Source organism: Folsomia candida, unplaced genomic scaffold, assembly GCF_002217175.1.
Source record: "Folsomia candida strain VU population unplaced genomic scaffold, ASM221717v1 Fcan01_Sc004, whole genome shotgun sequence".
NCBI lineage: Eukaryota > Metazoa > Arthropoda > Collembola > Entomobryomorpha > Isotomidae > Folsomia > Folsomia candida.
The window spans coordinates 2,271,765-2,297,909 of NW_019091196.1; the positions used below are offsets into that span (position 1 = coordinate 2,271,765).

Genomic DNA, 26,145 nt, shown 5'->3' on the forward strand with positions numbered 1-26,145 from the left:
AGACTGATATATTTCTTATTGCGGTGCATCGAAGTCAACCGGATGGATTTGATTTGAATTTCGGCCCGCCTCCAATGTTAATCAAATGGGCACGTGATTTTGGCGCGTAGAAATTCTGTCCGGTTGACTTCGATCCACCGCAATAGTACAAAATTTTTTGACAAGTATAAAATTGTGTTTTGTATCTTTTTTATATCGCGTTTTGTTTCAAACGTATGTATCTAAATTTTGTAATTTTTTGAAGAATTTGGGAAATTTTTGAAGAAGATATATTGACAATTCGATAATATTTTTCAGAAATTGAAATATAAAATATTTCAAATAACAAAAAACAAAATAATTGCAAATTTGCACTTTTACGTTTTTGCGAAAATATTCAATTATATATTTTGTATCAATAAATATTTCCACGCTTTTTCATAAATAACTTAATATCAGCTTATTTTGGCAAAAAATAACTGAAAATTCCCACTTTTATGTTTTTGCGAAAATATTTCATTATATATTTTCCATCAATAAATATTTCCACGCTTTTTCATAAATAACTATCCGCTGGGATAATAATAATAAACGTGACTAAGGCAGAGACAGGGAGTGGAAGTGGACGTTGTTTATTCTTCATGATGTAAATGAGAATCTGCTGTGCGATGATGAATGAATGAATGAATGAACTTCATCTCACTTGCTCACTGTTGACCACGACACGTTGAATAACGACATTGTTGTAAATAGCGATACGTTGCACCTTAAGAAGTGTGTCCCGTGTAACGTTGCAAAGTAAAAGTGTAACGAACTTTTAAATCACGTGGGGTAAAGATTGGGTACATGAAAAACATATATTTTACACTAAAAACTTTGTAACTTGGTAAATTTCTTAAGAAACGACATAATTTGAATAAAAATTTTGATTTATTCTTGTAAAATTTATAACTGGGTATAAATTTTATAAGAAATGGTGACAATTTAACCAATTTTTGTTGTACGATTTTCATTATTCGACGACATAGAAAGATGAAAACGTTTCTGTGAAGTTATGATGACGCAATATTTTTGATTTTATTGGCAGGAAATGAGTTACTTAAGTCAACTTACGTGTCGTTTAGGAGGGGAACTTCAGAACATGCCACTCTCAGAATTCGATGCCCTTCGGATATGTTGTAGTACCCCATGAGTGTACCAAAACCCTGAAACGGTTTGATGCCATGGCCACATTTGCGTCCGCCACACCCACTCAAAGGGGCCAAAAACACGAAAAATACCCTGTTTTGGTTCAATAGAAAATTCACCAAAAATCCAATTTTGATCCGATTTCCACAATTTAAGCATTTTTGTGATCCTAGATAGTTGCTTGATCATATCCAATATCAAAATCAACTTTTTTGAAATTTTGATTTTTTCGAAGACACACCCCTGGACAAGAAGTTTTCAAAAATATTCAAAAAATTTAAAAAATTCATTTTGGTGTCGGATATCATAAAGCAACTATCTGGGATCACGAAAATGCTTAAATTGCGGAAATCCGATCAAAATTTGATTTTTGGTGAATTTTTGAAGGTGATGATTTTCGTGTTTTTGGCCCCTTTGAGTGGGTGTGGCGGACGCAAATGTGGCCATGGCATCAAACCGTTTCAGGGTTTTGGTACACTCATGGGGTACTACAACATATCCTAAGGGCATCGGATTCTGTGAGTGGCATGTTGTGAAGTGTTCCTCCTTAGTTATGTGTCGGCTAATCAAAGTGACAATACTTATATTATTATTATTATATTATTTGTACGTTTACTCACTCACTGCAGCTTTGACTAAACTAGAAAAAAAATTCTGATTATCACGGAACAACTAACCAACCAACCAGTGTTTCACGTGCGTGTAACCACGTGCAAGAAATAACGGGAAAAAAGTGGTTTCTTGCAGCTATCTTCACCTGCAAGAAATGCACGGCGCAAGAAACTACGCCCCAGTCGCTATAAATACTTCATACGGCGCATATTTCGTGCACTTTCTCCCAGTTTCTTGCATTGTTCGATTTGCGGTGCAAGAAATGGGGCAAACCCTCAACGAACGAAACATTGCTTGCAAGAAACAACTGCAAGAAAGTGGTTTTTTGCAGGTATTTTTATCTGCAAGAAATGCACAGTACAAGAAACTACGCTATAAATACTCCCATATGGCACGTGGCTAGATGGAGCGTATTTCTTGCACTTTCTCCCAGTTTCGTGCACCTCGGATTTCTTGTACCTTCCCTTTCGTGCAGTTTGTTGCTTTGCACTGCAAGAAATGTGGCAAACCCGGAAGAAACGAAGCACTAAAAGGGATCCAATTATTTACTTCGAAATCAGTTTTCAGAAAGTTTTAATTTGATCTTAACATATAAAGAAAATTTGCTTTTATACATTTCTAGCAAAATAAACTTGTCGAAAGTTTTCTATAATTGCGTGATTTCTATAACTTCTGGATTATATTTATTATTGCGACATTTTTGTGACAATTGTGACAAGTTTTTGGAAATTTGCGACATTTATACGCCGAGTATTTATTATTTTGTATACCGAGAATTAAGATTTACTGCAGGTAGTTAGATACTCAGCGAGTGAATACAGAATTTCAGCTTTATTTCTACTTTATTAACATTTTGTCGTTACTTACTTGAAATTGCTGCATTTATTTCGAGTTTAAAATTGCAGATTTTTTAAAAATTTTCAAAATTCGTATAATCAAAAAAATTAATAGTTTTTTTTAAATCGTAGACCATTCAAAATAGAAATTTCACAATTAGTTATTCTATCAAACAAAAAACACAGCTAACAAGCAAATCATTACAAAAATGTATAAACAAATGATGAAATTGCTAATTAGATTATGTGAAAATTGTATTTGTCCATAATTTTCAAAATTTTGCAAAAAAATATAAAATTCTAAATTTATTCCAGCTTTCCTCAAGCACATTTTAAACAAGAAATTATGCACATACCCCCGAAAATTACTAAATTATGAGAATGATTCATATTTCACGATCACAATCATCATGATCACGGCAATAAAGGGAGAATCACACCTTAATTATTCGCTCGTAATGCAACGCGTGAATCCATTTTGCATGATCATGACTCTGATAAAAAAGAGAGTCGAGACTAAGGAGGTTCAAGATTTAGCATAAATTGTATCCCAGCCAAGTTCATGAGATACAAAGGAACGTAGCGTCTGTCTCAATTTATGCCAAGTTTACAAGTTTGCAATTTTTTGTGCCATCAAATCGCCAATCTTCTCCTGAGTCACTCTGGTCTGCCACACAATGAATGTGAACGTAGACGTCGACCACGACCACCCATAAACTTGGAACTGATCTTGGCTGTTTAGTAGAGTTGTACGATGGCCAGAAATTTACATTTTTGGCATGGCATAAATTCCCTAGGATTTTTATTTCGGGCAAATTTGGCATTACATAAATGCCCAAGGAATTGGAAAAAGTAAAAACTCTGCTAGAGTTGTACAATTGGCAGAGAAAGAAACTTAAATTTATGGCATGGCATAAATTCTGTAGGAATTTATTATAAGATTTGCCTTATGGGGAGGGGATAAATTGGTATACGGGGCAAATTGAGAAGGTCATGTTATAAATGCCCAGCGTTGTACAATTCGTAGGGCAAGAAATTAAAATTTTATCCACGGAATAAATTCTATCAGAATTTATTGTATTATAAATTAAATTAAATAAATTTTAAAATCGGGCAAATTTGGCATGCCATGGGTATGGAAATAAGTACAACTCTGGCAAAGTTACACAACGGGCAGGGCATCAAATTTAAATTTTTGGCATGGCATAAATTTCTGCTAAATTTATTTCTCTTATAAATTTTAATACTAGCCAAATTTGGCATGCCTTAAATGCCCTGGGCATAACAGCCACACGTACAACTCTATCCTCTTACTCATCCTTATTCCATTCGTCTCAACGTATAAATATCTAGCCGGACGAAATTGTGTCTGCAATGCAACACGATACGGATAAATCGATCAGCTACGGGATGATCTAATTCTAATCGATATTCAATCAATGCAATACCGGAGCCGGATCTGGGAGGATTTAGAAGACAGGATTTGACTGTCTTGTTAAGATTGCATGACTTTTTTTGCACGATTTTGTTTTTTGCACGATTTTGTAATCCTTGTTAAACTGGAATGTTTATCGTAATTTGTTGTAAATTGTGGTCTCATATTTCATTTAAAGACGTAATTTGATTGTTTGCACACGGATATTTCGGCACAATTTTTTCAACTGAATTTTCAATTCCTATTTAGTTTTGCAACATAATAAATGTTAAAACAAAATTTGAGATTTTATATCAAAATTGTATCTTTTTTAATAAAAAGCTGTATATTTTTTTGTAGAATTTAAAGTTCAGACAAATTTTCACAGCTTAAAAAAAATGTTATACCAAAATTGTGATTTTTTAAATAAAAAGTATTATTTTTTACAAGATTCAAAATTTAAATAGACAAATAGTAAATATTTTGGCTATATAAAATTTGGACCAATTTTTTATGAAATATAATGATCAAAATGTTAAAAAATGATGATTTTTACCTGGTCAACGGTGCCGGTGGTGGTTTCAAAATGTGGAAGTCATTTTCACTGGAAACTTCTCGATCGCGATGGTGCACAGCACATTTGAAACTTCGGCTTCGTTTCCCACTCATCTGCAAAAAGGATACAAATCAAATCAAATTAGCTCCTATTTAAATTTAAAAACAAAATTGTTACCAAAATTTCCAAAAATTTTAAATCAAACGGAACATATATTTTTTTAAGACAACAAATTTAAGTGATTTACTCAATTTCTTAACCAAATTCATTATTGACATCAGAAAATGTTAGGGATGAATTTAAAAAAATAATAATAACTTTCATCACGTTAGCCCAATTTTACCTTAATTAACAAAATTATTTTTTTCTTTAACAATAAATATTTTTTGGTGTTCCACTCTCCCAAATAAATTTCTTTTTTTCTCTCCGTCGAAAAAACACTGCGACTGATGCCCCGCATTTTCGACAAAACCTTCAATATTTCCAGATTTATTCAACTGTCCTTCGATTTGCTTCAGTTTCCGAAACAATAATTTTTAAATACGTTTTTTTTGCGTAAGTAAGAATTTTTTCAGATTCGATTTGATTCAGTTTTCTACACAAAGATTTTTTTAACTTTTTTTGTCCATACAAAATTTTGCCTTACAAAAAATGCTTTCCTGATTTTTGTGGAGATTTGCCTCACTGCATTTTAAAATGGATAACATTTTCCAAATATTTGGAACAAAACTGGTCTCTATTTTACTAGTCAAATCATATCCAAATGGTAATCTGGTGGAAATGATGATGAGACAAAAACTCTGACGACAACAAACAACGAAAACATCCCCGATTAGTCTCGTCGTCGCGAGGGAGGAAAAGGAAATGAGACCATTTTACCTATTTACGTACGTACGCAGTCATTACTCAATCCATCCATCCATCCATCCACAAACAATCAAAATTCACGTCACATCAAATCACAAAAATTTGTCTACCTCCCAAAACTTGAGTGGTTTCGGGCTCAATTTGCTGGTTGGTCTCCTGCCTTGCGAAAAGGAGGAAATGAGGGGATAAATAAATTCATGTGTGGCTATGTACACTCTTAGAAAAGTGGTATTAAAATAAGACTTGGTAATAAAGGGCAAGACAGTTTAGTAAAGTTGTGGTCATGAAAAATTTACCAATGAGAAATAAACTAGTACCGGTTTGTTAAGAAGTTATTACCATATTAGTACCAGTATATGTGACTCTACCTGATTTGTAAGTGTAAAGTTGACTGTGTAAAATTTTGGGTGGATTTACATCATTTTTGGAATAAATACATTTTCAAAATTTGATAGAAGATAGTAGAGATGAGGTTCAACTAAATAATTGACCTTTGACCTGGCACCCTTTAGGTCAAGGTAAGGTTAATGAGTTGAATTTTGCCTGATCAGTGGTCAAACTACTAATTTATACATATTTGAATAAATTGGAATTCATTCCAACAAGGAGTTATCTGTAATTAAATTTATTGAACCATATCAAAATCGCAAAATTATCCAAATCGGCATTTAAATTTGGAAATTCTTTATTTTATTTTAGTAAAATTTTGACTGATGGGAATTTATTTGTCTTGCTAAAATTTTGGAAATTCATTGTTTTCATTGGTTTTAAATTATTGATGGACTTCTTGAATCTGGGAGAAATTGAATGATAAATTTGTGCAGATTTTCCGTCTTTTGGCGTGAGTTAGCCTATTACAAATTACATAATGTTCCAGTGCATGAGGGTTTTAATTTTGAATTTTTTTTGTCTCAATTTTTCTCAATTTTTCAAATGGCGATTTTGAAACTTATTCATCTCCCTTAGTTTTTTAAAAAATTACGATTTGATAGCATCTAGAAATCGATAATTCCAAATATTATGTTTGTAAAATTAGGAGAGGTTAAAATTTTGATTTTTTGTTCTTCCATGAGAAAATTTTTAATTTCTATTTATTATTTTTTACCTATTTTATTTCTATTTTCTCATGAAAGAAAAAAAATCAAAATTCTAACCTCTCAATTTTGAAAACATGAAAATTATCGCCACTTTTTGACGTGAGTAAGCCTATTATTATTTTGGTGTCATAAATTCTTTCGGATAACTGGACGGATGAGGATGCTTACTTGTCGTTAATGGGTTATTTTGATGGGAAATGATCGACGAATTGGAATGTCTGACTGGTGCGATATTTTTTTGTTGATAAGTAGTAAAAAAAGAGGTGGGATGAAATCAGATCGTGATAAGTTTTCGAGTGGAAATGGAAATGTGACGTCAAAAAGCCCCAGGTAATAAAAGGCTGTCAAGTGCATTAAAGCACACAAAATATTTGTCGTGCCAAATTGAACAGTGAAAATCACATCATTTTTTTATTACTTTGGTAAAAAAAATTGGAACGAATTTTTTTGGGTTTTTGGATATTTAAAGAAATTCAATTTTAGAGTGTTTAAAAAATGCCGAAATTTAAAAAAATGTTGAAATTTCAAAATATCGGAAAAATGTTGGATAATTTCCTTAAAAACTAAATTTCATATTTAAAACATTCCATCTAAATTCTAAGGGAAGTTTTGATCTGCATATCGTAACGAATTAAATATTTTTCAAAAATCAGCAATCAGCAATAAAATTGAGTAATGAAAAAAATATTTTGATCCATTTCGATTTAATTTCATGCAGGAAAAATCCTCCCATTTTTGCAAATAAAGTTAACATTCTTTAGTTTTATCATTACTTAATTTTCTAAGAAATCTGTCATTTGCATGTTGCAAATTAAGGGAACATTTTCCAGAAATTATGAAAAATGTTTATTTCCTAATAAACTAAATTTTACTTTTGCAAATGACATTCCAACAATTAGCAGTGATGTGATCTTCGCATCGTTCGGATTAAATTATCTTACAACAAATCAAAATCGACTGTCAAATTGAGCAATAAAAAATAGTTTGATTAATTTGGCTGTAAACATACTGTCCTTCTTTTAAAAATATGCATGGAAATTCCTGAATTTTAGAAGTACTTAATTTTATACGATTCAAACCAGTCTGTCATTTGTGCATTGCAAATTTTCCAGAAATTTCGAAAAAATATTGATTAATTTCCACCAAAACTAAATTTCTGTTTTGTAAATATTCCGTCTGAACTAATGGTCCAATTCTTATCTACAGATCTTTGCTGATTATATATTTCTCTAAAAATCGAAATCGACTGTAAAATTCAGCATTAAAAATTATTTTGCTCAAGTTCGCTGAAATTTCATAAAAGATATAATTTAAAAAAAATAAGTTCCCAGAAATTCCTGAATTTTATCAGTATTTTATTTTATATGATTCAAACCAATCCATCAATTAATGCAAATTAAGGGAAAATTTTTCCGAAATTTCGAAAAATCTTTATTTCCTTAAAAACTAAATTTCACATTTGTATGCAAATAGAACTCCATCCAACATAAATTCATCTTCCACAAAATACGGACCTAATACATATTTATCCAAAAATCAAAATCGATAATAAAATTGAACAGTAAAAAAAATTACGAATATTTTCCAGAAATTTCAACTCCACAATTAAAATTTCCATCGGATTCGTTCCCCTTCAAATATTATACCCCCTCCTACGAAAAACGACCGGAATTCCAGGGCGTGGCGGTCATAATGAGGGAACGATTCGGACCACATTTTCATTTCCTTTCAAACCTTAAGAAATGCCATCCACCCTCCGTCAACAAAATAAATATCGCTTTTTTTAAGAGACCGCACCGAGTGGATATCCGTTTCCTACTCGTTTTACATATTTTTTATGCATGTATCATCATGATACATAAGTACACATATAAAATACAACTAAAAGTCGCGAACCAGTGTTTCGTTTCTTACGGGTTTTTAAAAATAATTTTAAAAAATAGTTTTTTTAAATCTGCAATTTTAAACCCTAAATAAACTCGGAAATTTCAACAGTTTAACTGAAATTCTCTACTTTTTCAAAAATGCCACCCTATTTTTTAACATCTGGAATAGTGTATAAATAAATATGGCTGTGAAAAATAATAAATTTTCGACGAATTAATGTCGCAAAAATTTCGCAATAATAAATATATTCTAGAAGCTACATACCGAAATCATAGAAAACTTCTAAAAAGTTTTCTTTCCCTGGAAATGTGTAAAAGGAAATTTTCTTCATAAACACATCAAATTAAAACTTTCTGGAAACTGATTTCGAAATAAGTAATAATTGGATTCTCCCCAGTTTCCCGTTTCGTGTGGGTTTACTACATTTCTTGCACTGCGAAGCAAGAAATGCACGAAATGCGAGGTGCCAGAAACTGGGAGAAAGTGCAAGAAATGTGGGCCATCTAGGCGCGCCTCTTACAGGTTAAAATAGCTCAAATAAACCACTTTATTGCAGTTATTTCTTGCAATCCGTGCTTCGTTTCTTGCGGGTTTGCCACATTTCTTGCACTAAAAAGCAACCACTGCAAGAAATGCAAGGTGCAAGAAACTGGGAGAAAGTGCAAGAAACATGGGCCATCTAGCCACGCGCCGTATGACGTATTCATACACTCTAAGAAACCCGGTAACTAAGTTATTACCAGGCGGAGTATCTATGTGACTCTACCGCATGGTAACTAATTTATTATTGAGTGGTAGACATTTTATTACCAACCCGGTAATAACCCCGGTCGCGAAATTTGAAAATATTACCAGTTGGTAATTAATTTTCTACCACTCAATAATAAATTAGTTACCATGCGGTAGAGTCACATAGATACTCCGCCTGGTAATAACTTAGTTACCGGGTTTCTTAGAGTGTACCGGCGGGATTTAGTTTCTTGTGTCTTGCAGTTCTTACAGGTCAAAATATTCACCTGCAAGAAACCACTTTCTCCCCGTTATTTGTTGCACCTGATTTCTTGCACCCGAAACACTGGCAGTCCCAAAATGCACATCGCCCACGAAGCGAACTTTGGAATAATGCAGGAATGTGTCTCTGAAATTAAGCAAATGAAAACCTTACATGAAAACTCGTCAAGTTTTTATGAAGGAAATTATCTCGACATTTTTTGACATGTATCACATTACACACGGGCCAATGTAACATGATTACGACCACTTTTCGTGGTAATGATGACACAAAGTGTTATTTAACATGAAGCTACAATACTTATGGAAATTTAATGATGTCACTTATGATTTTTAAAGCAAAAGGGACAAAATTATGAAAAATTCTTATAAACTTTACTTCTAAAAGTAAAATTTCTAAAATCTGTGTACTAATTTCCTCTCATTATAAATTCAATTTACTTAATGATAAAACCGATTAGGCCAAATTTCAATAATATTATTGCACTTAACATGAACAAAACTGCGTAAATAAGTGTGCTATTTACATACATTCGACGATAAATGGTAAGTGTTACAAAATTTCAGAGGTGGCCAAAATAAAACTTGAAATTTAAAAATTACCGGCATAGTCATATATATTATGTACTCCGGTCAGTAATAAATTAATACCAGTTTCCAAAATATAACGATCTACCTAACCTTAAAATTAAAGCGAAGAACTATTTATTTTTTATAGGCGTACCCTAAAATACCCAAAAATTTAAATGCGTCCCTGATAAGTAAAATGTAAACATTGACGAAATTAATGCAGGTCTTGGTAACACTGTAAAATTCATAAATTCCGTAAATTCCTTAAATTTACAAACATATTTCTGAGGAAAATTCGCTTATAAATTGTTGTAAAGTTGCTCAGACCCTCTTTATTTATACAAGTTTGTAAAATTATTTAACATAATATAACGCCCGGATTTTGCACATTTAAACGCCAATCTGGATATTTGATGATTTTCATTTGCTTCAATAAATTTACTACAGATAATCCCTAATTGTATGATAATAAGTATATAATTTTGCATATGTTTTGCTTTAGTCACCTCTGTAAATATTTCGGCAAAATATTTCGCCCACCTCTGTAAAATTCTTGAATTCCAAATAATCCAGAAATGGTCCATAATTTACCCAAATTACATACGTATGTAAATATACAAATTGTTATTTCAATTTGTGTACATGCACATTTACCTGGACAAGATTGTAACTCTTTGTATGTATGCAAATGAGATATTTAAAATGATAAGACAATTCTCACGCGGACCTTCGTCGTATTTACATAACTAAATTTTACAAAATTTCCAAAGTTCCGAAACACACATTCTTCCTGGTAAAATCTGCTTAACTACACAATTTTGATAAAAATTTCCACATTTTTTTGGAAAATCATGCAATTATTTCATTTTTATGTATGTACACAACACAGGTCAAGGTCCTCTCTTTATTTATTGGTAAAAAAAGTCTTCTTAGTTTATACAAACATATGCTAAGTAAACGGCCGGCAGTATGTAAATATGTAAATATGTAAATATTTACAACCAACTAATGCAAAGATGACGTAACAGAGCATACATTTCTCACCCACAATTTCCTACGAAGCGTTGCGCATTTGCAATTTACATATGCTCGTAAAAATAAGAATAAAAATAAAACAAAAAATAAAATAAAACTTGAGCCTCGTAAAAAAACGAAACTGATTTAAAATGCGTATCTACAAATTTTCCGTTTCTGCCACGTGAAACACACGTAAAATAAATGTAAATTTACTGGAATTGCTTCGTATTATTTCCTTCTTTGTGAGTGAAATCAGTCGGATGAAAAAAATAAAAAAGTGGAAAGGGCCAGGAGAAGTGGGGGTAATAAAAATCAGAATAATGCCTTAAATGGAGATGTAATTATTGTCTGGTGGACTGGACTGGACTGGACTGCACGAGACTTGAACAGGTTTCGGAAAACGTGAATAATTTGTAAACTGTGTTAATTTTCGAGTTAATTTTCTTATTCTTTGGGCCTGAAAATCCATAATTTTAGTAAAATTGGTTCAATTTGATGCAGAAATCCTACTAAAATTCACTGAAGCCATTAATGCAGTCCTTGGTAACTTTGTAAAATCCGTAAATAATTTTACAAGTCTTTACTAAATAAAGAGGCGTCCTACAAAAATTTGGAAGCTAATTTTCCTTTAAAAGTTTGTATATTTACAGATTTTACAAAGTAACCAAGTACTGCGTGAATTGCCTCAATTTAAATTCAAGAATTATAAGGTTACACATTTTCATTCATCCTCAGTTTAAGAATATAGTGAAGAAAGAGTTAAATTGAATTTCTAAAAAGCTCAAACTTTTTGCTTTCTAGAAACCCTGGATTTGATTTCGAATTTTTAGGGAACACATTTCCATTCCACGTGTTTATTCCCATTTAAAGGCATACATTACACAAATGAATTAAACAAAGAGAAACATGAAACAATTTACTTGTCTGTTGGATGAAGGAAAATCAGTGCGTACTTATTTAATTACGGTTAACAAACTTGCCCAAAATTTAACTCACTTTCATTAAAAGTTTCATATCTACTCAAAATAAGATTCTTACTCTGTGTTTTATGCCACGTTGCCAACTTGGTTTTTAAGTTAAAATTCTTAAATAGCTTCATTCTTTTTATATCCATAGTTAAAGTGAAAATGTGTAAAAAAAATATATATATACATGTTTTACAAGATTACAAAATTGTGGGTAGTAAAATGCATGAAAGAAATAACCCCGTTGGACATCTGATGATAAACTTTGCTTATTTAGCGTTATATCAATTCAACTTTGCTTATTAAGCGTTATAGCAAATATTTCATAACGGAGTGAAAATCCGACGTTTTACTGGAGAACGAATTTTGGAATTAAATGATTCAGGAAATTTACCCAGTCCTTAAAATTCAGAAATTTCGAAATGTGTATGAAATATGACATGTGTATAAAAATTTCCAAAAGGAATCAGAACAAAATTTTGCCAGCTTTCAGATCAAATTAATTCACTAAAAGGTGGCAAATTTATTGTATAAAATTTACAAAGTTTACAAGATCTTGGTGCGTTTCTTGCTTATTTTCAAAAGTAACCGATCTAATGCCAAATAAAATTTTTCGCTTAACTTGAATTTGATAGTTTCCGGTTAGAAATTGATTAAAACTTGAGACAAATTTAGCAAAAAAAATTTTTTAAAATGTATGGACTTACATAAATATACAGATCAAATCTGTCTCATTTATTTCTTTGCGGATATATTTTTTGCACAAATTTCGCAAAATTTGTTGCATATGCAAATTGACCAATACTTTTTATCACCCTTTTCCAGAACTACGGGTAATTAAATATTTGCATAATACTCACCGATTTATGGACATCATCCTCCGGATCTGGTTGCAGGAGGAGAAATCTACTCTGCTGTCCTCCTTTCTCCCCCCGAAATGGGGGAGAAATTCCGAAAGATAGTCGATCCGTTTTGAATTTTTTGATTTATTTTCTCAACCACAAATTTTATCTTTGTTTTTTTGTAAAATCAAAATTTACTTAAAATTTTGGTTGCCCAACTTGTAATCCATTTTAGGAAATTTAATGAAATTTATATTCTTTTAAGAATTACCAGATCTTGTTATTCTTAAACTACAAATTACATCTTTCTTGTCAATTCCCAAATTTAGTTAACAAATTTTTTGCCCAACTTGTATCCCATTTTAGGAAATTTATAAAAATTTCTGTCCCTTAAAAATGATCAGATTTACTTCTTCCAACCGATTTATTAGTTCAATAAGCTAATCACTCACATTTTCGGGCACTTAAAACAGTACTAAACCGAATTTTACTTGGAGCTCTTTCTCCCCCAAAAGTTTCAGAGTTTTCTGATTTCTCCTCTTAAATCACTTCCGAGCGAAATAAATAATTGATCCGAATGCCACTTTGAATAAATAATTCACGTCCTCTTAACTTGCTCCCATATATCGAATGAATCGAGTCAATCAAGGCAATCGTGCCAATCTCCATCCATCCAGCAACCAAGCAAAACTCCAGCAGCCAGCAGCACGGCTGATTTAGTTTCCCCATCCTCCCCACTCCGGAGAAGGAAGAAGCACAAGAAAATCCCCCAATTCGGGGCTTTCCGGGTAACACAGGGAAAACCGAACCCGGGTATGATAGAAATTGCCACGGGGAAAAATCGGGGTTCAGTTCAGTTATGTATTATTATGAATATGAAAATTGTTCCCTCTTCTTGGAATGCATGCATGGCGTTCACCTGTCACTTACACCACGCCATGGGGAGACTGAGGAAAAAGTGAGACTGACAAAAATCTGGAGTGGAATGGAGTGAAGTAAAAAGTCGAAAAGTTGACAAGCACTCTTGACAACAAAGTGTGTTCTCCTTGTCAAATCCATCCAGTGCCAAAGTCGACACCGACTCAAAAACTCGACAAGTACGTAACAAAGTTAAGCTTTGTATGGAAATAAGTAGATTTTTTTATGCGTGAAGATTGGATTGGATGGATGTGAGGTGAGGGGTATGTAAATTGAAGAAAATCATGGCGAGTTTTCCCATTATGTGAATATGTACATATGTGTTTATACTGTCAGAAATCTGCATGGTGTAGTCAGGTAGGAATTGATTTCTCGGTGTTGAAGTTGTCACCGCTAGATATTAAAATTAAAATTTTAACCATAAAAATTCTACCAAGATGGGAAAACTTTAATATCGAGGTATTTATCTTAGAAGGTATTACTTTGGTAGAATGATATAAATGTGAATACCGTTTGGTATTGTTTTAATACAGGATTTCTACACTGTTAAAAGGCTGGTAGAGTCACATAGATACTCCGTGCTGGTATTGATTTGGTAATAATTTCCTACCGGATTGGTAGTACATTGTTCCTGAGTGGTAAATTTTTCATTACCACAAAATTACTAAACGGTAATTCCCGTTACTACCAGTGGGGGTAGAGTCACATATGTACTCCGGTCGGTAGCGATTTAATACCAGTTTTCTAAAAGTGTAAGACTGTACGTATATAACAAAGTTAAGCTTTGTACACTATAAATAAATTTGATTAAAATTTACTCAATTTTGAAAGATTTTTGCTCAACCTTGAGTAAATTTTACCTTTGTCAGGATAAATTTTGCTCAACAGTTGGGCTGGTGGCAATTTTACTCAACTTTATTTACAGTGTATGAAATAAGTATTTTTGTATGCCCAAATTGGATGCATGTAAGCGAGGTGAGGAGTAAATTGAAGAGAATCATGGCGAGTTTTCCCATTATGCGCATATGGCAATATGTAAAAGCTTATTTGTATCGTGGGATACATACACTATTAAAATCTGGTAGAGTCGCATACATATATACTCCGTACTGGTATTGACTTGGTAATAACTTCCTACCGGATTGGTAAAGTAGTTTGTTTCTGAATGGTACACTCTAAGAAACCCGGTAACTAAGTTATTCCCAGGCGGAGTATCTGTGACTCTACCGCATGGTAATTAATTTGTTATTGACTGCTAGAAAATTAGTTACAAACTGGTAATATTTTCAAATTTTGGGTTATTACCGGTTTGGTAACAAAATGTCTACCACTCCATAATAAATTAATTATCATGCAATAGAGTCACATAGATACTCCGCTTGGTAATAACTTAGTTACCGGGTTTCTTAGAGTGTAGTTTTTTTCATTAGCAAAACATTACGAAACGGTAATGCCCGTTATTATCAGTGCCGGTAGAGTCATATACATATGTACTCCGGTCAGAAATGATGTAAGACCAGTTTTCTAAAAGCGTTAAATGACAAAATTTAGAGTTTTGTACTAGTTTTCATGGCAGAAAATGTTGGAATTAAAAGTTACAAAATTTCGACATAGTTTGACACCGTTTCGGTCAACTATTTTTGGTAAATAATAATTTAGAGGTTTAGATCTCCTTACTTCGTTTCACTAATTTTCTACTAATTTTGATTGCATTGATAAGATTTAGAATATTTAATTATCAATTTATGTCGCTCGATGTTAGAGTCCTTAAACTAATTAAGTTAGTTAGTTAACTAAATGTTTATATAATTAGGGAAAGATACAATATTTTCACTACTTGTTTGATACAAAAGTTGAATTGTTTAAGACTTTTCAAAAATCTAACTAAGAATTTCATTAGTTATTTTTTTAAAATAAAACTTTACACCAAATTTCGACATAATTTTTTATCCATACAGCGTCAAGTTACGCTAGGCTGTTCGTGAAGTTTATAAAATTACAACTTAATTTCTCACAATTAAAAAGGTTTTGCAACAAGCTAAATAATTTTGTAGCTTCTGTATTTTTAAGACGTATGTACACATGTGAACCATATTTTATAACAATTTAGCGTCAATGTGGCAATTCACGTCTTCCTTGGTAAATTCTTAAAATCGGTGCGTTTTGTAAAATAATTTAATAGAAAAATTTGTTCCATTTTGATAAAAAAAACTGCTATTATTTAACGCCGATATATTAAACTCGTGCTATAAAGCGTAACTTTTAGGATTATGGATTAATTCCAAAAATATTTTTAATAACTTTGTAAATGCCGGACGTTTTGCAAAATAATTTTGCAAATACAACTTTTACAAAATAAAGAGACGTCCTTGAAGTGGACAAGTTTATCAAAATTTCTTAGCTAATTTTCCTCCGAAATAGGCGTAAAATTTTGTAAGTTTTCGGATTTGACAACGTTACAAAGGCCTGCATTAATTGGCTCAATGTAACTTTTATAAAATATTTACAAATGGAAATTTTCTAATAATCATGAAAAGTTGTGTATTTACAAAAAATTCCGACAAAAAATTTGTGAACTAATTTTTCTTCAAAATAAGTATGCATAAAATTTTGTAAGTTCACAGATTTTACAAAGTTACCAAGGCCTGAGTGAATTACCTCAGTGATTAAGCAGTAATAAAAAAATAGGTCAAATTATGTATGAACATCATGTCAAAGTCAGCTACACGCATACACGTGCCATAGGAATTTCACTCCTTTAACAACAAGTTTTATTTTATCGACGTACGTACGTCTTAACAGGTTTACAAATTATAGGAAAAAATAAATCTGGTGGAAAGTAACGCAGTGTAAATTTTTACCGTTTGATTTCTTCCTTTACAAAGGGAAGTCACGAAGGAAGGAAACGATAAATATTTTGGGAGTCAGTCAGCCTTTGCCCCCCGGTTGGCGTGAGGGACTCCAATTATCATGACGCCCTTAAGGAAGGCGTACAATTTAACCCCAACCGACCACATCTCCATCCTTTCCACAAGATTGGATGGACAGGGTGCCAAACGGAACTTATTTGAGACGATCTTCTCTTTGATCTTTGTAAAATGTGTTGTAATTTTTTGTAAAAATTTTTTGTTTCAAAAATATTTTATGAAATAAAAGAAAGAGAAAAGCGATCTGTGCATGTTTATGATAGATTTTCCTTCGTAATCTTTGCAAGAAGTTGACATTTTAATTTGATTGAAAATATCCGACTAACAACTAATTTTAAATGAACAAAGTATGTTTAAAACAAATAAACAAATTGTAAAAGGCTAAAATTGCGAAAATCGCTTAAATCGCGGATTGCGAAATATATGAAGTTTTTTGGACAAATAAAATTTGCAAAATTATTTATAAAAAATTTTTGAAAATTTTACAAAATAAATAAATTGTACAACATTATTTATAAAATTTACAAAATTGTCTGCAACAAAATTTAAGTTTATAACAGATACTTGTGTAAATTTTATAAATTTTAAACATTATAAAATTTTCAATATGAATAAAATGTATAAAATCTACACAATTTTCGATATAAATAATGTTTTTAAAATTAACAAAATCACAAAATCCCTAAAAATTTTCAAAATTTACATAATCACAAACCTCTTGTTTCTTTCTTCATTTTCCAATTTATGTATTTACGAAACCCTGTCAAACCCTGAGCACACCTTGCAAAAAGCAAGCTTTATTGTTATTTCATTCCTGTCCTCTCCTCACCCTAGAATTGTGGATCTTTTGTGGACAAAAAAATTCATTCAGATTTTCTAATGGAATTTGGTCCACCAGGACGAAATGCATTCATTTATTTCTATTATTGCCTTTATCCACATTCGTATCTATCTCGATAGGAGGGATGAAATTCATTCAATTTATTTTTTTCTCATATTTATCTACGTATTTACTAGAAATGGAATTTGCCCCATTTTCCATACTTTCCTGAATTTCAAACAATAAAGAAAATGAAAAATAAATTCAATTCAATCAAATTCCTGGACAAAGAAAGTTTTATTTTGTTTGTATTTGAAGGATGAAAGTGAAATTGGGTGAAAAATAAAATGTTGGTCATAATTTCGTTGAAATTTTGATTTTTTTCTGGATTTTCTGTAAACTCTTCAATCATTTAAATGGATTTCAGTGTAAACAAATTATTTATTTAAATTGAAATATTTATTAAATACTGCTTTTGTTGACTATCAATAATTTACAATGCTTTGTATAATTTATCCAATTATTCAAAATGTGGGAATTTTTCAAAATGAAAAAGTACATCTGGACATCAACTTTTTTCGTAAGTCGCCCTTGTTTTTCATAGATTTCTTTCAGTTTAATAAATTATTTAAATGGAAATAAATATTTGTGTGAAACCTTTGTTTTTATTCTTGACTTGGAATAATTTTGCAATTTCTCCAGAATTTTTCAAAATATGAAAAATTTTCAAAATAAAAAACTAGACAACTTCCAACAGATCAAAATGTTCAATCTAACATTAAATTAAACTTATCTTTGCATTTCATTCTAATTTTATTCTATCGACGTTAAACGTTCCTAAATTTATTAAAATTTCCAAAATAAGTTTCCAGAATTATAGTCCTCCAATTACCTGTTCTAAAAATATTTCTCATTTGAGAGAAAACTATGTACCAAACTGGACAATGAATCTGAACTCCTAATTTAAATTCCTCTATTTTTTTCAACCCCTCATAATTTACGAGATTACGGATCCTCCCTCAATTTCAAAATCCGATTCAATCCTTTCAAAAAATATTTGTTTTATTGCACCCTCAAAAACCTTCTCCTTTTAGAAAACCTATTTTCTAAAATTGTCATTAAGACAATTTAAGCATCCTGGTTAACTTCCTAAAATCCGTAAACTTACAAACTCTTTTACAAATAGTTTGAAGAAAAATTAGCTCACAAATTTTTTATCGGAATTTTTGTAAATACAAAATTTTTCATGATTATTTGAAAATTTTCATTTGTAAATATGTTCTAAAATTGATATATATGCAATTCACCAAGGCCTACGAAGTAACACATGACGATGAAGTTACAAAGTTACAAATGACTGTGCGAAGTACGTAAATAGTATTTATAAGTGATAAATCTGTAAAATCAAAATGGGCACCTTATATTACAAGTTTAATTTATCGGCGTCAAATAATACCATTTTTTATGAAAATGAGACAAATTTTCCAATTTTTTTTAATTTACGGATTTTACAAAATTACCAAGAACTGCGTGAATTGCCTCATTAATTACTATATACAAAACTAAAAATACAACTAGGATTTGTCGTCTACCCTAAAAATTTCATCTTTCCCTTTGATCTTAGAATTCCAAAAATTCAATCCAGTAGCCGCACCTTTAAAAAAGTTCTCCTCCTGGAATTTAAGCTACGTAAGTATTTAAGACACAGCTTCAGTCAGGTACATACACATCTTTCTTACACTAAAAACATGAAAATAAACACTTTAGGCTAACATTTCGTCCCCATTCTTCTTCGTAAGCTTGCCTCATTCTTCTCCTCATATTTAGCTTTTACATAAGACTCGGTACCTCATCGCCAAAATCAGCCCATTTTAATCGTTTATCGGCTCTCGGAATTTCTCTAATTTAAAATTCTGGACGACAAATTTTATAGAGCAGGTAGGTCGTTGCCAATTAAAAAAAATGTACACTCCAGATTTTGACACTTTTTGAAGGAGAAGATCTCAAGCTTAAGAAACGTTCATAAGCATTGAAACTCATCGAAAAATGGCTTAAAACTCACCACCATTCCATTGATCAACTTATTCAACTACTGTATTAAACAAATACCGATATTAATTGTTTCAATTCCTTGGAAAATTTTCTGAGAGGTTATTTAGTTTAATGAAATTTCTACCAGGAAACCTTTCAGATTTTTTTCAGACTATTAATATTGGCTGAAGAGGAAGACGGATTTGGTAAATATCGCAATCGAAAGTGACAACTGAATAGCCGGCGTAGATCTTTATTCACCCATTTTAATGTCATCATTAGCTTTTGGTCATAAATGACGTGAAACTTTAACAATTTGAGTGAAACGTTTAAAATCAGGATTTATGTATGTATTTCTGTAGAAAATAATTTTGTGAATTTTTAAAAATGTTTCAAAATTATTAATACAGAAATATTTTAAATCCAGGATATTTCAAGACATTTTTCAGTTTCCTTTTAATTAGGCAAAGTTTGTAGAATTTGTAAAAATTTGTAAGTTTACAAAGTTACCAAGGACTGCGTGAATTGTCTCGTATTTCCCAAAATACTTTCGCTTTATATTAGCAGACCTCCTACGATTTCTTTAAGGAAAAACTTGGGTATTTTATTTATTTATTTAACTTCTTTTGGACTGGACTGGATTAACCAAATCGCATCGCACCGTGACACGGAGATTATTATTTTGATCGTCATTTTTTTTATTATTGTCACCCCACCAAGTTTGGTTTTGAATTTCGTTTTATTACTACACATTATTCGAACGAGTGTCAGAATCTGCCTCGTAATTCAGAAGGAGCAAGGGAATCACTCTCAGCCTTATTTAGACAACGGATTATTGTTTCGTGTGACCGATTTGGAGTCACTTTTTTGTCTGGAATGTGTACTCTTAGAAAACTGGTAATAAATCACTACTGACTGGAGTAAATATATGTATGTATGACTCTACGGGCACTGGTAATAACGGGCATTACCGGTTAGTAATGTTGTGGTAAAGAGAAATTTAACACTGAGGAACAAACTATTACCATTCCGGTAGGAAGTTATTACCAAATCGATACCGGTACGAGGTGTATCGACTCTGCCAAATTTTTAAGTGAGATTGAGACGACTATGATATTTAAGAAATTACAAAATCTATAAATTTCACGAAATTTACTAAATGTTCAAAAAACTTCCACGAAATTTGCAAAATTCGCAACATTCATTAAAGTCAGAAAAAATCAAAATTGTCAGATTAAATTATTTAAAAATATGAAATTTACTAAATTTTCATGACAGTTACGCGAAATTTATAAAATTTTAAAAGGAAATGTAAATTTAATGAATTTTGAGAATTTAATTTTATAATTTTTGCGGGTTCGAGGCATCTTTAATAATAATTTACCAAACTTACGTATTTTTAAATAATTTAACCGTCGTTGCCATCTTACAAATCTGATTTTTTTCACTTTTTTGCAAAAACTTATTATTATTTCGTCTTGTATCGAGCAGTTTGACAAAGAATATTTCACGAGCATTAAATTTTTCGATTTGTTTGTTTTTGTAGACATGTTTTGACGCATTGTGTGACAAACTTGACGTAGATAAAAATTCCTGCCATTACTTTGTCGAAGTAAAATTGTTCAGAAAATTATTCATAAAAATGTGAAGTAAAGTGCTCCCATTTTTTAAAAATTGGTTTTACACATTTTGTGACAAAGTTGACGTGAATACAGATTCCAGCCATTATTTTTTCAAGGTAAAGTTGTTCATAAAATTATTAACAAAAATTCGAAGTAAATTTCTACAAAGTTGACGAAGTGAATTGTGGAACAAAATATGGAGACAATTCCAGCCATTACATATTTTGTCAAATTGTTTACAAAAATTTGAAGTAAAATTCTCCCCAATTTTTTTACAAGATTTGTTTTAATCTGTTTTCGGATTACGCTTTGTTATACGATCATTTTAAATACGAGCTTAAGTGAATAAAATCACGTTTTCATTGGTCATGGGAGATTTACTGGCCATTCAAAAATTCATGATCCCGTTATGAAATCGGCATCACGCAGGGTTCAATTAGCATTAAACAATATGCTAAGAAACCATAAAAGATGACAATTATCTAATTGTTCTTTATCCATTTATTTATTTGACTCAATTGTCACAATAAAGTTGAACGTTTGTTTGGTCGCAATTGTTTATGACCAACCAATCCTATTGTTACAATTAATATACTTCACGTCATGTTGTGTTGTGTAACTTTATAAAGTTGCACAACTGTTAATCTCTGCTGTCCCGTGGCAAAAAAAAACAAAATTCTATCCCACATTCACAAATTAATTTTACTCATGAAAAAAATTCCGGAAAATTCGGTTCGAATTAAGCCAAAATTTGGATTATTATTTATAAACCAAAAATGTATTTTTGTTCAAAAATATTACACTTTTGTATTCCCAAAAATTAAATTAAATTAGCATTCCTTGCCTTATTTGAAATTTTAAGTCATTTGTTCCGAAAAAAATTAGCAGTAAAATAACTCAAAATTTCAAAATTTTCATTGCTTTCCAACTCTTAAATTATAACTTATAATTATTTGTTCATAAAAAAATTTGCAAAAAAAAACAAACAAAAAACCAAAAACTAACAAGCTCAAAATTTCAAAATTCACATTCCTCTTAAATTACAAGTCATAATATTTTGTTCAAAAAATAGCGAAAAAAATCTCAAAATTTCAAAATTTCCATTCCTCTCAAACTCTCTCCTCCTAAATTTATAACTCACTCATTCATTCCAAAAAAATCGCACACAATAAAAAAAATTATTTCAATTCCTCTCAAAAATCTGAAAATAATACAAAACTTATTTTTAAAAAACTCTTAAGAAATAAACAAGAAAATCAGAAAGGAGTCGTACATATTTACGAATGAAATAATGGAATACATAAGTCTCGAAGAGAAGGAGTCGTCGTCACACAATGGGAGACACGCCAACAATAAAAAGTCTCGAGTCATCCCATCAATTCCATTGTCAAGCTCTACATGGAGAAGAATCTTCTGACAATGCGATGCGTCATGTGACAAATCTCTTCAAAATATGCGTCCTCTCCTCAAGAAGAAAAAGAGTTTGTTGTGCTACTGAATTTTATTATTTGTCTCCTTCTTTAAAGGGATGAATGATAAATAAATAAAATAAAATAAAATAATAATAAATTCGAGTAGCTTAAACAAGCAAGGAAGGAGTTTTGAAATTTTGTTCATAAATTTGTCAATCAGTTTTTTTTGAATAAAATATCGAATGTTTTTTTATTAAAAAATTTTGTCTGTATAAGTTGAACGCCATTGTTGAAATGAAAATATGTAATTCTTTTATTCTTGAAACATTGATAGGTAGGTGCATGGCCTGTTTATAGAGTTGAGGTGAAACAATTACCTTAAATTTAATTAATTAATTAACAATTAAATTCATTACAATTAAAGATATAATAGTATATCATAGTTCTGTAGCAATTACAAAATATTTTAAATTTTATAAGCGTCACCATGTTTTCTAATTTGCATAAAGCATTTTGCATGCACAAGTTGATCTTGTGACCTTGTGTAAGCGTGGTTCTGTTCTGAGGAAGGTTGGTTGGTATTTCCATAATTTTTGGAAATGTTGAAAATTTTGTATGTGGATTTAATGTATTATAAAAATAACTTGGTCTGGTCCACTAGTTAAATTACCATAAATTTACCCATCTTAAAATTTTGAAATAGTTTTTAATTCAACGAAGGCAGTTGAGACTATTTTTTCTCAAAATAATATCTCTTTATTAAAGTGCAAACTCATCGTACTGAATTGGTCTTTAATTTCTGAACACAAGTTGATAATTTGTTCATTTATTTTCTGTCTTTTTCTTGTTTGATCATACCGGCGTAAACAATTGTTAAACAGGAGACCGCTAGTTCTGGAGGAATATTTAGTATAGAAAATTAGGTAAAAAATATTCACGTCCTTTTGGACAATATGAATTTATATTTAGTTCATTATTATTGACCAAACGGAAGGTATTCTTGATGATCGTTTTTTCAATCCTAATTTTTTTGGATAATTTCGAAAAACAAAATTTCAATATTTAAAAAAAAATGGTTCAGAAGATTTTAAAATTATCCAGGGAATTTTTTTAGGTATTTTGAAAATGAAAATTTCTTATATACCTTTTATCCCTTAAAGATTGACACAATTCATTATAATGAATTGTGTAAACTGTGCACCTTTTGAAAAATTATTTTCGAAACAAAGACAATTTCCACTTTGTAAACATACGGCAAATTTGTAACCCTTTTTTAGTAATCTTTAGAAAATTGTAGACGACGGAGTCACATGAAAAAGCTCTGGCGATGATTTTTAAAAAGTATACAGACACATCTATCCTCAAATTTTACAAAACTTGTCAAATTCAGTTTTGAAATTCCGAAAACGAGATTAAGGTCAAATTTCACCCAATCGTCAAGAATTTATTTAACGTCGAAAATCTCACTATTATTTGTCAACTCGCCGTTAAACGTACTTAATCCTCTAAATAATAAATAGGATTTGAATAAAATTTAAGTATCTTTCGCCCCTAATCCGCACTTTGCCATAGATCAACACAACAAATACGGATCAAGTTTAATCCTTTGTTAAGCAGAATTTGTGAAAAGTTGTCACTTTTGTCGGTATTTGTTCAGCTCAAAATTCCGAATTTGTCAATCTTTCATTAATCCTGGACGTGGGCTTTCCAAGTTCTTGGAAACTTTCGTCCCTTTAAAGCCACGCTGGTGAATAAAGTGTCACGTCCAGGTGACAATAACATACTTTAGGAAACACAGATTAGGAATATTCACGTCAAGTTTGTAACCTTGCAATTTTGCTGGGGAATTGTTACTTAAAAATATGCCTAATTTGGAGTAAAATTGGTAAATTTTGTGAAAAATATGACCGATCGACGCTATTATTCACGTCGAAGTTTGTAAACTTGCAATTTTGCAAGGAAATTTGTACTGAAAAACATTCTTAACTTAAGAAACATAAAATTTTTTAAGTTTTATAGATTCAAATTTTGAAGTTAAATATGTTAACCCTTTAACGTGTATGATTAACGACAAGAAAATGTATTAAATCGGGGACACTATAAGTATTTTGTGGTCATGGCGCGGGAGGAGAAATTTAGAAGTTTTTAACAAAACTCAAAAAACTGAAAAATCAAAAATTTAACATTGCGTTGCATAGGGAAATATCCAAATTTTCGGGAAGAAAATCTTCAAATTTAGCATTGTGTTGGCATAGGAGAAATCCTTCAAAATTTCAACAAATTTTAGGTCGCGGAGAGAAAATGGTGAAAATCAATGACCTCCTAGAAACGACAATTGTCGTCCTGACACCTTTGCCACCAGCTACCTCCCGGGTACCGTGCGCCACCAGGGCGCTGCCGCCAGCAAGGCAGAAGACCGGAAGAGGAAGAGGTACGCTTTCCTCTTGGACCGATACATTTTCGTCCCTGTTGCCATGGAGACCACGGGAGTATGGGGCCAAGAAGGACTGGCTTTCATCCTCCAAGTTGGACAGAGGATCGCCGCCACGACTGGTCAGCCCAACGCCGTCAACTTTCTACGCCAGCGGGTTTCGCTCGCCGCGCAACGTGGGAACGTTGCCTCGATTCTAGGTACACTTCCTCCAGGAAAGGAACTGGAGGAAGTGTACTATTTGTAGTCCGTTCTCTCTCTCTCCCATTCTTACGGACTTTTTCTGCAATTTTCTGCGTTTTTTTAAGTTAGGGACCTTTCTTGTGCGACTCTTGCGTAGTCAGATTTTTGCGATACTTTTTGTGATTTTTTTTCGTACAAACTCTGCGAACACAGCTTATACTCTGATCAATAAAAATATTTACATTTGTCATGTATTGTCGTCCTTCCGCGCCATGACCACGATTTTTCAGGACGACTTTTGTCGTACTCCCGAATTAAACCATTTCTTATAAAACGACAATTGTCGTCGTTACAGTTTAAAGGGTTAATATGAAAACGCATGAGACCAGCCGAATGAAGAATCTTTAAATTTCAAAATTATTTAAATATTCCCTTAATTTATTAACTGTCGCCAAAATCTCCCAAAATTTTATTTAAAAAAAATTCGTCACGTCAAATTTTAAACCTTGTAAATTTGTAAATTTTGTCACACAAATAGAACCAAATTTACGAGAGTCCCTTTTTCACATGGAATCTTCCATCATAATCAATAATCCTTAAACCAGTGACGAAATCTATTGTCACGTTCTTTCCTTTCTTATTATTTCGACATTTGAAAAGATACTTGAAAATTTTTGAAAGTTTTTGAAAATATTCCAACTAAATGTTTTCACTCTTTTGTAGTAATAAATAATACGGTAACGTGTTAATTTGTGCTGTTAATTTTATACTACTTACTGGTCAAGCTATATAAACTTATGTAAATTAATTTGAATAATTAGGGCGATTATTTTCAAAAATTTCAAATTCGATATTTTTTTTGTCTTTTTATAATCATATTTTTGTAATGAAGTGCATTCAAAATATTGACAAATTAAATAAAGTACACTTTTTCCTTGTATACATAATAAATTTGTTACA

General features: G+C 31.4%; 1 protein-coding gene across 2 annotated transcripts in view; it reads right to left on the reverse strand.

The window, feature by feature from the left end:
• Positions 1–26,145, reverse strand: part of LOC110848301 (rhomboid-related protein 2) — a 43,919-nt gene that overhangs the window by 13,089 nt on the left and 4,685 nt on the right. Inside the window, exons 1-2 of one of the 2 annotated variants that reach the window (XM_022095481.2) lie at positions 12,860–13,614; positions 4,586–4,698 (exon numbers count right to left, since the gene is read on the reverse strand). In XM_022095481.2, the coding sequence (XP_021951173.1) occupies positions 4,586–4,698 (113 nt within the window). In that variant the 5' untranslated portion in view covers positions 12,860–13,614. Of the gene's footprint in view, positions 1–4,585; positions 4,699–12,859; positions 13,615–26,145 lie in introns of those variants that run through there. The other variant, XM_035851209.1, reaches the window with a different exon arrangement.